Source organism: Cryptotermes secundus, unplaced genomic scaffold, assembly GCF_002891405.2.
Source record: "Cryptotermes secundus unplaced genomic scaffold, Csec_1.0 scaffold186, whole genome shotgun sequence".
Lineage (NCBI taxonomy): Eukaryota > Metazoa > Arthropoda > Insecta > Blattodea > Kalotermitidae > Cryptotermes > Cryptotermes secundus.
The window spans coordinates 2,019,498-2,035,948 of record NW_019727393.1 but is presented as its reverse complement, the minus strand read 5'-3'; the positions used below and the strand labels follow the sequence as shown (position 1 = coordinate 2,035,948).

The 16,451-nt window shown below is 38.6% G+C and overlaps 1 protein-coding gene across 1 annotated transcript in view; it reads right to left on the bottom strand.

The window, feature by feature from the left end:
- LOC111864656 (ATP-dependent RNA helicase DHX8) overlaps window positions 1-16,451 on the bottom strand; it is a 43,262-nt gene that overhangs the window by 17,054 nt on the left and 9,757 nt on the right. Inside the window, exons 5-12 of the mRNA XM_023852051.2 lie at window positions 15,431-15,592; window positions 13,599-13,714; window positions 11,965-12,106; window positions 8,934-9,140; window positions 6,490-6,613; window positions 5,245-5,426; window positions 4,346-4,593; window positions 567-685 (exon numbers count right to left, since the gene is read on the bottom strand). Coding sequence (XP_023707819.1) covers window positions 567-685; window positions 4,346-4,593; window positions 5,245-5,426; window positions 6,490-6,613; window positions 8,934-9,140; window positions 11,965-12,106; window positions 13,599-13,714; window positions 15,431-15,592 — 1,300 coding nt within the window. The remainder of the gene's footprint in view (window positions 1-566; window positions 686-4,345; window positions 4,594-5,244; window positions 5,427-6,489; window positions 6,614-8,933; window positions 9,141-11,964; window positions 12,107-13,598; window positions 13,715-15,430; window positions 15,593-16,451) is intronic.

Genomic DNA, 16,451 nt, shown 5'->3' with positions numbered 1-16,451 from the left:
TAAGACCATGTGTTAGAAGTCAATTATTAATCGTGTATCTGAAAAACATGACCCTTTAAAGGCTGAAATATTTGGTGTTGATTTTAAATCAATCAAGAGAAGCATTTGTTGTGTTGACAGTTGAACAGGCAGAATATCTTGTTAGCAAATACAGCACCATAAAGCTTAATGAATCAAAGTTCATTAAGATTGTTCCCTTCTGGTTTACAACACTGCGCAGTCTTGTAAGTGGATACTGACATTTTGCGGAGCATACAGCCTCCATCTTAAAGCTTGAAGAGTAAGCCAACCAATGACACAGCAAAGCTCTGCTTGCTGGCTCCTTCTTGCTTGACTTACTTTTCAACTATGAACATCAAGGTAGTATGTTCCAAAATGTCAGTCAACTTCTGCTGGACTACACAACACTACATCCCAAAAGGCAGTACTCTTCAACATATACCCTCACAAAAGGGGGGTGGGGCTCTTTTCCCAATCAAAAGTGTACAGGCTTAAATTGGCATTTGAACACTTGGCAGTAAATGAATTTAAAAATATGAATACGCCTGTGATAGCATCACACTTACCGAACAAAACATCTGTATGTATAGTTCTTTCATGAGCCTCATCCAACATGATAACAGAGTAATACTTCAGATCAAGATCCACTAGGCATTCACGGAGTAACATGCCATCTGTCATGTACCTTAAAAATTAAGAGGAAGTTTATAATTTGCAAATGAAACACCAGGAGAAGAAACACAACAAAAATTAAGGTACCCAATCACAACACATTGATTAACACATACCAAATTATTGTCACTGATCCGTCATAGGCTGTTTCTTTATGAGGTGGGTGCTAATTTAGAACAAAGAATATCAAAGTATTAAAAGAAGGATACAAAATTGATCTACATTTTATGAGACCTGGCTGGAACACAGCAAAACCCCACTAATTCCAAATTCGTGATAATTCGGACATCTTTTTTTTTGCACATTATGTCCTTGATGATGATATTGCCACTATCTAAAATGTTTTTAAGACTAATGTCAAAACTTATATTTTTATATTTTGACAGGCAAATTTATTTTCTGATATAGAATCTGTTTCAAAATAAGGTTGTATTGTCTAAAAAGACACAGGAAGTCCATTTTAAAACTTCCCTGAACATATTTTCAGTAGCTCTTCTGTAATTCTAACTTCTTTTAATTTGGAAAAGGGATCATACCTAATTAATTCAAATTAGTGTGGTCTAACTGTACACCGCTGTCCAAAAAGTACCCAACTTTATTTCTTTCTGCTGTAAGTAATGGCCAAAGGGGTGGGGAAACTAAGCACAGTGGTAGAAGGGACTTTCATGCGCATGCGTGATTTTTTGCTGACTCACAACACCGCCGGATGCATCTGTGGCTGCCAGATAGCGAAGTGGTGTAACATATGTTCATCGCATTCTCGTTTCGCTCAAAATGACAGAACACTTGGAACAGCAATACTGCATCAAGTTTTGTCAGAAACTTGGGGATATCCAAGCGAAACAATCTGCAAAATTCAGCAGGCTTTCAGCGATGATGAAATGGGGGTTACTCATATTGAAGAGTGGTTCAACCGCTTTAAAGATGGCCGTATGTCAGCAGACAGTGACCAGCGTTCTGGGAGACTGTCAACAAGCAGAAATGCTGATGTCATTGAAAAAGTGTGGACACTGATCATGGAGGACTGTCATTTGACAATGCGGGAAGTTGCTGATGATGTTGGGATCAGCAGAGATACTACAAACACAATTTTAACTGAGGATTTGGGCATGTGAAGAGTGGTAGCAAAATTTGTGCCCAAGATGCTTTCACTGGAGCAGCAACAACTCCACCTTGAGGTCGCGCAGGACATGCTGGAGTGTGCCAACACGGATCCTGAGTTCCTGAAGACTGTGATCACTGGTGACGAGTCATGGGTGTACAGATATGACCCAGAAACTAAGGTCCAGGTGTCACCATAGAAGCATCTAACATCCCCGAGGCCCAAAAAAGCATGACAGGTTTGGAGCAATGTGAAGGCGATACTGACNAGCAGCAACAACTCCACCTTGAGGTCGCGCAGGACATGCTGGAGTGTGCCAACACGGATCCTGAGTTCCTGAAGACTGTGATCACTGGTGACGAGTCATGGGTGTACAGATATGACCCAGAAACTAAGGTCCAGGTGTCACCATAGAAGCATCTAACATCCCCGAGGCCCAGAAAAGCATGACAGGTTTGGAGCAATGTGAAGGTGATACTGACTTTTTTTTTTCAATTACTGGGGTGTTGTGAATCATGAGTACGCACCATTAGGCCAAACTGTCAATAAGGAGTTCTACCAAGAAGTCCTCCGCCATCTTTGTGATGCAGTTTGGCGCAAGAGACTGGAGCTGTGGGACGCATGCAACTGGCAGGTGCATCATGACAATGCCCCAGCTCATTCATCACATCTGATCCATGGTTTCCTGGCCAAGCATGGCATTCCACAGGTTCACCAGGCTCCCTACTCTCCTGATATGGCTCCTTGTGATTTCTGGCTGTTCCCAAGATTGAAGACACCACTAAAAGGCTCCCATTTTGACAGCTGCGAGGACATCATACAGAACACGACAGTGCAGCTGCACACCATTCCAAAATTGCTTCCAGCAATGAAAGGCCCGCTGGGCTAAGTGTGGGGAGTCACAAGGGCTCTACTTTGAAGGGGATTAGGTATTGTAACCACCCAGATACAGAACTTTGTTTTCCCGGCCCATGGTCGGATACTTTTTGGACAGAGTAGTATTATGGAAAATGGAGATCTGAAAACAATACAAGAATCTCTAAAGTATACTTTAAAGAGATTCTAAATTTAATGCTAAAACATGGATCCTTACAAAGGGAAACAAAGGCAATATCCAAACAATAGATGTGAAATTTCTGTGTATTCAGGGGAAAAAGAAAGGACAGAATTAGAAATAAAATTTTGAAAGAAGAAACTGGTACTCAAAACATTCACTTCACCATTATCTTTCTAGCCTTCTCCACTAGTTCTATTCCCAATGATAGCTACTAAAATGTCCAATCAAAACTTCAGACCAGCCAATCTGAGCCCTACAACTGAGATCCAATCAAGGAATAACTCTGTTGTCACAGTATTGTCATGATTCCATCATCAACCCTTACACAATACTGATCTGTAAAACTGATCTAATTGCTACACAAAGTTAAACAAACAAAAACTATCAATCTGAGATTTCAACAGAGGCAGAGATTCATATTGTGACCTCAAATAGTGTGGTGTATAGATCTGTTACTAAGCAGAGACTCTGGAAACAGGGACCGTTTCTTGGCAATGGCTTGGTAAACATGTTCCCATTGCTAGGCAGCAGACTAATAATGCAACAGTTGGGTGCAATAATAGAAAAACTGTGTTTTCTGTGTGGTCCATGACAAGATGTTATAAGGAAGGGACAAAGTTAGTTTGGAGTTCAAATGAGTTCTGCACAGGAGGCTATGAAGAGAAATCCTGAGCATGTGAAGCTGAAGAATCTGCACTGATAGAAGCCATTACCAGGAAACGGCTGATGAAGACACAGCATGCTGGAAAAAGGTTTAATAGTTGCCATGATTTGTGAATTGTGGAGGTTTGCGATGGCGCTGTAATTGCTTTTAGTTCTTAGTCGTGTGTATAAGTGGTCAATCAATCCATTCACCATATTAAACCCAATCTACACTCAAACATATCTCGTGACAACAGGTTGTGTGACATGTAGAGTGGTAGGCAATTATCAACATTTTTGAGGAAGATATTGCTTCCATCTTCATGCAGAAGAGGCAGTATGTTCAGTATCTACAAGGTAGGAGATGAAGATGGTGGCATCAGACTCCTCCAAGACATTGGTAAATATCTATCAAACTATACCATATCAGACAAGACAGTAATCTTAATATTTACAGCTGTCACAAACTTAAATCTCATGTTTGTTAAAGTGCTTTTCTTCCATCCCACTGACTATGAACACATTCAGCCCCAGACATGTGGGGGACGATGCACAGTCCTTGCAACCTTGCAATTCTGCAAATGCTAGAAGAGCTTCTTAGATATAATTAAACTCCTAGCAGTTCAACACCTTGCACTGGTGGGTGGAGAAATGCCAAAAGCATCTTCATGGTACTTAGCCTAGAGAGTCATCACTCAACTGTTGGATGTATCAATTTATAAGGAAATATACCTAAAAAGCAAACTGCATTAAAACTTAATATTAAGGATTTGTGCAAGAAATGTTTCCATGTGTCATACTATTACAGTTCCTGGCATCAGTGTGCTAAAACTAGACTCAAAGTATAGTACTGGTATACAGTACACACATACTTGATGACAGTCTCTGGACTTGTACAATCTTCAAAACGGATTGTGTAACCAACTTCTTGTCCAAGTCGACAACCAAATTCTTCTGCTACACGCTTTGCTACTGACATAGCGGCAACCCTCCTTGGCTGTGTACATCCAATCTTCCCACGACTCGTGAACCCTGCTTCTGCTAGATACTGTGTTATTTGGGTTGTTTTTCCTGATCCCGTTTCACCAATTACAATAAGGATCTGATTATCTGTTACAGCCTGTTGGAAGAAATATACAATATGACAGATCTTGATATGGGTGCATTTTCCATATAATATTCCTTAGTATCAGTCTTTCCTCATTTAACATTCATTTCAATGATCCCACACGAATAATATTAGTGTTAAAGAAAAAATAAAAAGGAGAAACAAAATTCCTATGGAAGGAGCAGGAGTCTAGATTTTGTTAACAGAATTAGATGATTACAACTGTTTCCTCATGTAAAAGAAATGGATAAAATAAGGCCACAAAAGGGAACTGGAATTAAAATTAAAAAAAAAAATGTATGCATGGAACAGTCTGGGACAAGATGGTTCAGCCAAGTACTGGCTGACACTAAGACAGGGTAGATACTGAAAAGGAAGAACTGTGCAAAGAATGGGGTGGAGGTTTTCCATCCAACAACCCATTTCAAATAGGGGAAAAAAAAAATACTAGGAAAAGAATAAAACCATATGCCATAACCAACAGGTGATCCACTGTAGTGACTGAGCTAAAAGTACAATTTGAGATATGTTTCAGTTCTTGCGATTCCTGGCCCCTATATTAGCTCTGATAATAAAGACAACACCTTATAATAAAAAATATCAATCAGCCACAAAGTTTAATGTACTGAAAAGTACGTCTGCTGGTTCGAGAAATGGATTTACCTTAGTAAGCTCATCTTTCAGTTTGTATATAGGTAAACTCTGCCGCTGTTCTAGCAGTGTCATATCTGTTTTTCGACCAAATGAGCTCTTCTTTCCACCAATCACATGCTTTTTCCATTCTGGAAGATCCTGGTTGGTCAGTCCAATGCCACGCATGTTAGCAGCTAAGGTTCTGCCATCAGCTAAACAGCATAATTAATAATACACTTGCAACAAAATATTTATAAACATCTTTCTGGTACACAATGAAATATCCCAACTGCCCAATGTCTTGCAGAAATGGTATATACTGAGCCAAAAAGAACAAGAAAAAGTAAAATTGTTGCTGTGCTTATCAATAATGCACCATGCTATGAAGACATATGCAGTAGTGGATATATATAGCTCCATGTATTCATAATCTCGGCACTAGATGAAGGTGAGTGATCAGCTCTACCCTTTCTAGGGAAAAGTGCTCAGTACACACTGGCTAGGATTATGGTGGGACCCAGAGCTGGACTGGATTCTGGGCAGAAGAAAAAATCTCTGCCCTGCCATGACTTAAACCCTGATCCCTCAGCTGTACAACCTGTAGCCCACCGCTATATGGGCTAAATGATGCCAGCTCCCTGATAAAAACAGGGCCATGAAAAAGTTTTGATCCCGGACTGCAGATTATAACATTCAGAGTCTAATTCCTCTAATAATCTTGCAAAACAATTCTGAAATATACTAAAAGATTGTCACATAAGTATTACCCACAATTATTATAAGACAAATATAAATTCTAGGATACAGTCAGCATGGGAATTGTGTAGAATGATTTTGGTCAAAGCTGCATTCAATGGGGATCTTTTTCTCTGTCTTAAATATTTTCTTCAAAAGTAGAGTTGTTATGGTTATCTTATTTTAATGTTTGGCAACACTACATTAATTATATATCAAACTAGGATGACCCCGATTTTAATTACAATGAAAGGTTATGTAATGCTGTATTTTGATGGTTCCATTACTTTGATGTAACGTCAGGCTCTTTGCTGTTCTGACCTTGGAACCAAGAATTCTAAAAGATATGTGGGGTATGAAAGGAAATGAAGAACCAACACTTTTACGAGAAAACGAAGTCATACTGACCAATCTGAAACCTCCTCCACATATGAAATGCATCAGGTCTTCTGAAGAGTATATAAGAGGCATAACAGCTGTAAGAAAAGCTTGTAAATTTTACATTTCAGGGCGTATTCAAAAGAGTTTAAACATTCCTACCTTCGGGCAATGGATCAATCCAATTCTTATTGAGTCCAGTAGGAATAGAATCCATCTCCTGCTCTCGCTGGAGCATCTTCACTTCTCTACGCTCCTTTGCCAAAGCACTCTGCATCATAGCTGCCTATAATGACAAATTGTTGTACAAATATTTATATTGTGGTGTACTGTTACATGTACACCAGTTGCTAGGCAAAAGGGCGTTAAACATGTTCCCGCAGAAGCAAACGCGAGGAACAATAGGACATCTGTTGCTAGGCAACAAAGCAGTAAACGCACTTCCACATAGGCAGTGATGCACACAACAATGGATAGAGACCACATGACGTGTTTTCTTTAGGTCTGTTCCAAAGGTTTACAGGAGACAACAAATGTTATATGTTGTAAGTTGGAGGAGTGAGCGTATTGATACCCTCTGACGATGATCCATTAAGGATCGAAACATGTAAGGGAGATAAATCGTCAAGTGATAAAACTTAAATAGTCACATTAGACGGTATTATTTTTGCCTTTGTAATTGTTAGTGTGACGGACCAGAATGAGACAAATCAAATTTACTTTACTCTTGTATCATACCTCAACATAATCTGTGAAAGGGGTCTATGGATATTTTAGAAATTCCATTTATGGCTTTAAGTAAATTACGTGTTATTATGAACCAATATGGCTAACAACAGGAACGTCCTGATCGCCATTACTAAGTATTACATACTGGATTTCAACATCATCTACAGGGTGATAGAAAAAGGGTTACATTCTTTAATGGGGTATACTACTAACTTAAATGAGCACAGAATTCCCAGCAAACATGTGTTAAAAGAAAAGGGTTACAGGCTTTAACGGGGTACAGTACTAACTTAAATGAGCATAAAAGTCCCAGGAAACATATTGTGGTATTATAACTGAAGACAGGGCTGTTAAACAGTAAACAACTCATCAGCTAACAATTGCACACACAACAGAGGAATGGTGGTTTCTGCATGATCTGTGATGATAGCAGTGTCACCCAACAATAGAACTGCTGGAAGTGGTGTTTTCTGTGGGGTCTGTGGCAAGGCTATGTAACAAGGACCAGTTGCCATTAAAACAGTCTTGAAACAGCAACTAGAAGAGTAGGAGGCTGGTGTCAGATGGCAGCCAGCCTCCAAGGAAGTGTGCTGCAAAGGACAGAAACATCCACGCTGTATCCAATAAATCTCGTTATCAATCTAAAACCCACCCAATAGTCACCCTAACATGTGACAGTATTTCCAGAAATCAATGCATGCTGAGATATGGGCAAATTATCAAGAAGTTTGTGTACTGAGATGAGTAGAAGAAGACCCCTGAACAAGTATGCAAAGAACTGCAGCTGTTTGAAGTATCGGTGTTCCCTTGTCTGGAAAATTCTCCATATGCAATAACTTTACTCACATAACATCCAGCAAGTGCAAGCACTCACTCCTCCTGACTATCCTGCAAGGCTTTTTGCAAAATGGGTTGTAAACACATACTTTGTAGCTAACATCCTATGAACCGATGAGGCAGAATTCACAAGGGATGGTACTGTGAACTTTCATAATACCCATGCCTGGGTGGATGACAACACACCGTGGCATGAAGACATCAACACTGATTTTCCATCAATGTCTGGGTGGCCACCTTAGGTAATCAACACTTAGGACCAGCTGTCTTACATAACAGACTAACAAATGCAGTGTACTATTAATTTTGGTGAATCATTTACCAGTGCTCTTGGAACATTTGCCTCTTCTTCATCAATGATAACACATGTGGTTCATGAATCATGGGGCACCACCTCATTTCCTCTGCCTTGTCAGACAGCACCTGACCCAGACTTCTAGTGAACAGAGGACAAGATGTGGCGGACCAGTCACCTGACCTTAATCTTCTTGATTTTTGGATGTAGGGACACCCAAAGACATTGGTATTTTCAGCACCAATCAATGACTTAGAGGCACTGCAGCAACAAGTAGGGAATGTCTATCAGGAGATTTGAATAAAACCATGAATTTAGTAATTTTCAACAAAGCACGCACCTGTGTGAAAAAGAGGTGAAAGTTGTGTTGAAATGCATGGGAATCACACACAGCATCTGCTGTAGAGTTTACACAAACATCACAAATATCTCAGGGGTTTTTTTCATTATATACCCTTAACGTATGTAACCATTCTTTTAACACCCTGTACAAAATTGTTTGAGGAATACATGAGTAAGTCCATTTATGGCCTTATGGTAAACCAGGGCCTCAATATGGATAAATACAGCAGATATCTGACCTGTCTGACAACCTCTAGTGAAAGTCTCCTATATAACATCCTAAGAAAGTTTGCCTGATGGTTTAGGCAATGATATTGGGATCTGTGCAGATGGACAGTCATGACCTCCACACAGTCCATTATTTGTTACTCTTCCTGAAAGGATCAGAGCACCCCTTCTTTACCTGTGCCAAAGAGCCATCTGGGTTCTTGACGATTCTTACTGGACTAAGATCATGTAACATACGACCATGACCTTGCAGAAATGGAGGTTCATCTTCCACCATTTCAATCTCTATGTCTTCTTCCTCATCCTCTTCCTTTGGCAGCAGACCAGTCTCATCATCAAAGTCTGGCAGTTCTGATTTGTCAATACAAGCTGCTGACAGCATCTGCAGAAGATAACAAATTATGCTCCTGAGTCAATCTCATATATAAAAAGATGTGCAGATTTTCCAAATATATACATACACAATTTTTAATTTTTTTTTTGAATTGCGTAACTCAATAACATATTCATGAAAGATGGTGCAAACTGTAATGTACATCAAAGCAGAAGTACCAAGTGGCATAAAAACCTTTGATATTTCAGTTTTAGAGTGGGTTTCGAAGCTTTCTGTCATTCTGACATCCTTGTTGACTGATTCAAAATGTTTAAACTGCAACCTGCTAAGTTGTCACACATAACATTGAAGATTTCTTTCGTGACAACGTTGTTAACTGCTGGCTTACACACAATATTTAACCTTTAAATGCCCAGCTTTTAACATGGGGGTAGCCTGAGCTTGCTATTTTCAATTTTTTCTTGTAAATTTGATGCATACTGTAAAAGTTGTTCCTTGTTTCTTCATAGAGCAGTTCTACCTTATAAAGTCACTCCTGCTTCTAGCACTTGAAATAATTTCGCATTCACTGCCATAAACCAGCTGGAAGCAATAAAATCATTTGGTTCTCTGCTGGCAGGTTTCTTGTTGCACTCATCAGATATTAAAGTCTTTTGACTAAAGGACACAAAAGTGAAAACACTGCAGTTCAAGAAAGGTTACAGGGTCTTTGTTCTCTTCTTCAACGCCAAGACCTTCCATTGCATTTGAGATTGAATACTGTCCTTTCTAAAGTCATAAACAAACACAAGCAATATAGCTGAGATACAGAGTGCTTCAATTTTCTGTGAGTTTATGGCGAATTCAAATACTGTATTTTCATATCATCATAAAATGGCAATGATAAGTTGTTTGGAAGATGATGAAATTGAAAGGCAACTGAAATGCAAGATATGTAACGTGGGACTACGCATTTTCAGGTTCTTCAATAAGTACCACACAAAGATGAGATTCAGTGTACGTGACACAGGGAGTGAACCCTGTATATACATCAAGCAGATAACTACGAAAAAAGTATGGACATTAAATTTTACTCTATTTAAAACTAAATATATAAGATTGGGTGTTTGCTTTAGCCATCGAAGTGTGTGTGCTTCTGCTAGTGGAGTTTAAATGCCCCACTGCACAAATCAGTGTACTTCGGCCATGGCGACCATACTCGTCACTATACCTATCGGTGCAATTCAGACATTTAAGGTTAATACTCAATTTATACACGTGTATGATCTGTGTCCAATTTCACATGTCTGGCTCCAGTGGTTCATCAATTACTGCCATCAAGTGTAGGCAGTTGTCATTTTATCTTAAACACATGTGTGCATACCCACATGTCCACACCACAAGTACACACGCAAAAAGTATCTGAACAAAAGTTCCATATTTTTTCCAAAATTTGTATCTCTTGACCAGCAATGATAGAGTGGTCTCAACAACCCATAATTCAAATAGGATTCAACAGTATCTCAAAACAAAAGATCAGTGCGAACGAGTCAGCAGATATTTAGGTTGTGCAATCTTTTTCCTTCACTGCAAAGCTTCGTAAGGACAATCTAAAAGAAAAGAGTAGGTCTAGCAAAAACTGTGTTGAGAACAGAACCCTTTTATAAAAAAAAAAAGCTGATGGAACCCCATAGCTGCAAAGACTTCTAGTCATATACATCAAAATTATTACCATTATTTTAATTTTATGAAGAATTTTTATTCAAATACACATTTTATCTACATAAAATTTACCACATATAACCTCAAACTTTCCCACCACTGCAATGTTTCTGGCTGCTGACCTACAAACAATATTTCATATATCATGTACATGTCTAACTTCACATGCCTTGCTACAATGGTTCACTAGTTATTGCTACCAAAGTAACAGAAAAAGAAAATTTCTGCATGATAGACATATTGATATTTTACAGTGTGCACATGAGCACCTCGACAAGCGCACACTGCCACCACTATTAACAAAAGGTGCAATTTTTCCAAGATCTACTACTGCACATCAAGATTCTATATTCAGTAGCACTAGTGGTGCCCAAGCTCATAAGTCTTCACATACATCATGTTATTATTACCAGTCACAATAAATTAACAAATACAGTGTTTGGGACTGTCTTCTATGGCATAATGTTTTTAGCAACTTGAATGAAAATCAGTGTCCTTATTAAAAAGCTGAATGGGAACATACACACACACAGACAGCTTGGTAATGTCATAAGCCTATTTTCTTAAAGAAAAGAGGCTAATAACACAGGTGCTTGGTCAGCCTAAAAGTCATCTTCAACTGACACTCGGCCAGACCTGAAACATGAATGCCAATAAAAAAAACACTGTCCGCCTTAAAGAAAGTTCTCCAAAAGCCTCATGAAGCATTTCAAGGGTTTCAGTAGCAGATTTACTGAGCGTCACGCAAAACTTGATGCACACACGTTGCTCTATCTTGCCATCCATTGCAGGAAACAAGAAGCCTAAAAAGCATTGATGTAAAAACAATACACGTTCACAACGTGGTCACATGGAAGACTAATGCAATAGGCTTTACTTAAGTGTGACCCTGGCCTCCACTCTCATCTTTTTTCACCTAGGCAGTTACAACATTAACAGTCTGGGAACTTTCTGATAGCACCTTATAGTTTCTTACTGCAAGACACTGTATAAATTAAACAACTTTGATAAAGACACATACAATATCTCTGACATGAAAATAAACTACTGCACTTAACAACACTGCATGACCAGTACAAAACCAATGCCTCTACTATGACACTACACGTGTCAGTAGTAAACCCAGTAATTTCAGATATCATCAGCACTGATACATTACACTCCAGCATACCTGTTTTATTTCCCACTTCTCTGGCGAGGAGATACGATGGACACGTTTGCGACTATGGGTCTCATCTTCCTCAGCCAATGAACCCTGCAACTCTAGTAGGGATGTTGGGCGATCTGGATTGCGATGAGCTTGTTCTTCATCCCTACACATAACAAATGTGTTTGACATGTCTGTTTCATTTTCAATTAATACCATTTTCTGAGCCCACATTTAATATATACTTATTAGTAAGTTACAAAATAGACATTTTCATGTATATAATAAGAAAGGGTTATGATGACACAAGGAAAGCATTTATGTATATCTGATCAATTCCCTTTGTACCACATGAAAATGTTGAGATTTCACTGAAAAAGTAAGGAAAGACGATATTTCCAAATTGTCAAGGGAAACAAGAATTTACATGAAAATATAAGTAAATATTTTCACATCCAAAACGTCTGTCAAAAGCATGATGCTCCCACATCACAAGCATAAGTACTGATGCTGGCTTAGGAGTGAAAACTTTCAGTTGCCCCATGCACTGCTGCTAGGTCCAGTGTGTGCGCCAAATCTTGATAGGACCCTTCGAACAGTCCTACCTGTAATGCTGCCAGAACCAGAGGCATCCTGAGTTTCCCTGTTAACTGCTGAATCTAACCATTGTGAACTGACAATTTCTGTTACATGCCTAATCAAAGGTAGATACTGAGAAAATACATGGTATTAATATTCCTTTTCTTGTATGCATTTCCAGCATATAGCATTACCTGTGAGGTCCATAACATGTACGTTCTACCTCAATGTACAATAACCAGTGACAAACCTGTTAGAGGCTGATCACTATGTAATGACACAATCCTACATGAAGGGGGCAGTGATGGGAATGAAGACAGTGGAGCAAGACTATTAAGAGGTACTCCAATGCAAAAACCAGCTGCCAGCAGCAAAATGAAATGTTTGCCCCTAATATCTGCTGTAATATGGACTTGTCCATTCTGCCCATAAATGAAAACTGTCTTCTGCATATATGCCATTGCATTGTAATCAAGCTCTACCAGATTAAACTGTTTCCTGTCAAGAAGACACACAATCACAATGGTCATGCATCGACAGATAGAAGACAGAATTCAAGTATACTGTCAGATCTATCAGAGGAGCTAATCATGTTAATGAACAGTTTCTGATGCTTCCAATAGACAGGAGAAACTATCTGTAACAAATCCTGGATGTCCTCCTTTCCACCAACTTTGCATCTGAAATGTATTCAGATGATGATATCATAAACTGAATAACAACAAAATAATAAAATCTGCATCACTATCAAACTTAGCAGTGCAACATATTATGGTAAGAGATTGTATTAATTAGACTATGAGTCTGGTGCATGTAAAATGCCTCTCAGATAATGATGAGGATCATTACAAAATTACTAGATTCTATTTCAACACTTAATTGGGACCAAAATGACCACACTGGGGATCTTCTTGGATACAAAAGATTTTTCTCTCATAATATTGTGTCATCAAGGTATGGCTTACTTTCAAAGATGTTTAAGATAAATAATAACTACAATCAACCATCTCTGGTGCTGACTTCTCTTAACACATCTCATATGAAAGTACAATACATTGGTAAATAATGGCATCACAAACCTGTCTTTTCCTAATAACAAACTGTTACTTGTTGGATTTAAATCTTCACCTGTGTCTTGGTTCACATCTTTCATTGAAAGTGACACTTTCTGACCTGTGAATGACAAAACTTTCACCTGAAATAGAAAATTCATAGTCAAGCAACAGTTACAGAATTCCATGGACTTACAAAAGATAAACAAGTTTAGAAAATCATCTTCTGATTCAATTTCGCTGCTAACAATATAGAGCTCTTATAATATTATAGGGATATTGTTATGTGATATCAGAGTATTTGTAATGGATAAGAACTGCAATATACACAGGTCACATGTCTAGAAAGCTTTTGATTTATCTTATGAAGAATAAAATACCAAGAGGTAAATTAATAAACAGGAAATGTATGAGTAAGGACATTTGCAATTGGTACACTTTTAATTCACGCTGACACAGTAATGAAAACAAGATAAAATTGGTGGGACATGTGAAAACAGGAAATGCATTTAATATTTCAGTTAGAAACCCCTGAGTGCTGATATCACTTGGGTCGAGATTGGAGGATAAGATTAAAAATGATCTTAACACCAGAAAGTAATGTGACCTGGCTTGAGCTACCTTAGGAGTGAGTCCAACAATGGACTTCTGTGTTCATGGCAATAAACTTCTAGTTTCCAAAACAATTGGGAATTTCATGATTAGGTCAATAACTCTAAATTGATCATGGAAAATGCTACTTGATGAAACTAACTTGTGAGGGCTAGTGAAATGGCTAGGCTTATAGGTTTCCTGAGGTAGTGAACAGTTTGACTTAATAGTCAGCATGCCACTTTCTTATTCAAGAGGTAAAGGATTTAAATCTTGGGCTGACGACTGAAGTTTCTGTGATTTTCCTAGGTCCCTCCACGCAGTTGGTGGACAGTACCCTAAAACAGGTCGTGTCCATTCCCATACACACCTATTCTCACTGATCATTCACACTCATCCTTTCATTTGTTACTTTAAACAAATACAGTTCAATAAGTAAACATTAACTCCCTTACACTGTTACCAGCCAAGTGCTTGGTTACAGATGAAGCCTCAAAATTAAAGACTTAAGATGTAATAACGTGCTGCCTTTAGGGCTATCACACACCTCTGGGGGTGCTGATAAATGAGTATGCGGCAACAACAGAATAATTAGCAGGGTAAAACTGAAGAAACTCAGAGACAAAGAGGGCCCAGTGCTATTTCATCCTTCATGAATCTAACATGAAGACCCCTGGGACCAAACCTGTGACCAGTGCCTAACTGCCTGAGCTATGGCATGGCCATACAGTTAAAAAGCATTGTAATATGGATGGAGAATCATTCTTTCAGATTTCATTCAGTTCCATCACATGAAAAAAAAAAATGCACTTCATGCAGTATACAACTCATATGATTCACAATCCCTTTCTATCTCATTCAATGCTCTTAACACAGACGAATGATAACTACATTAACTAACAAGTATATTCTGTGATACTCCCAGCATCTAGACCACATAGCACTGGATAAGAAATGACCAATGAACCAGAAATTATTTGGAAAGAAACAGCTATGGCATCTTCCATGCACTAACCTAGCACTCGCCTGAAAGAAGTTGTGGGGTGGGGCCACAAAACAAACCTTCAGTCCAAACTGAGATCTGAATCAAGCACCTGCTAAATACAGGTCTTGAGTGTTACCACTGGATCAGCTTTAAATAACCTAAGAATTTTAATGTTGTTTCATTCAGTTTTCACCTGAAAATGCACAATATTCATGCAAGAAGATTCTGCTGTATCACCCTAGCCAACATAAATATCTGTGCCAATAACTTTCAAATGCATTACCTTAACTTTGTGTCCACGAGCAACAACATCTGAAACATTGGTAACACGGCCCTCACGTCGCAACTGTGAAATGTGTACTAAACCCTCCCAGCGTCTTCTAAGACCTTCAAGCTGCACAAAACAACCAAAAGGCACAATATTTGCCACCTTCCCTGAGTATATCTGAAACAAACATAGATTATTGGCTACATTCAGATTAACATGACAGAACAAAACGTGAATGGCACAATTTTCTGGCATGTCATGCCATTTAGTATGACAGATGTTCGTTTTGGAGGAATGAACTGCCTCTCTCTGCAGGGCCATAAAATAAGCTGAGCAAACAGCAACAAGCAAGCAGGGTAGACTTGTAATATGCAATACTGTGTCACATCCCAGAAAACATTACTCTTCAGTCACCAAAATGACAACTACTAATCCAGCATAAGCAAAAGGCCTGTTTAAGTCTGGACTTTCCTCTACACTAACATAAAAGTATGTATTAAACAGACATGACTATACAATGTCACCCTATATATGCAAGGGAGAAATAAATACAGAGTGACAGGACATACAGGGGATGTTATTCTAAAGCTAATACAATGCCTACAGGAAAATTTAACCAAAAGTCTCTTAATTTCTTATATACATTACATGCAGTAATCATACTGTGAATTTTACTGTAAATATGGATTTCATTTCTCTCGGAAAATAGCTTGTTTAATATCTTCATCCCTCACCCCTTTCCTTCCTATCCTTCATCTACTTTCCCATTTTCTCATGTATTCCTTTCCTATCAAAAAAATTTGGATAAATGACACTGAAAGGATTCTTCAGTAACAGATGTATAAGTATGTACACGTGTTACCAAACAATGCACTGAGGCCAATAATGATTAATGCTAACGCACATATGCTGAGAGTTATGCCCACTTTGAGCAGAAACAAACATCGCAAGCAACTATACATCACTCGTGACTCAAGATACGCGGGTTCAAACCCGGCGGAGGTCGTGGAATTTTTAAGGGCGGAAAAATTCAGGG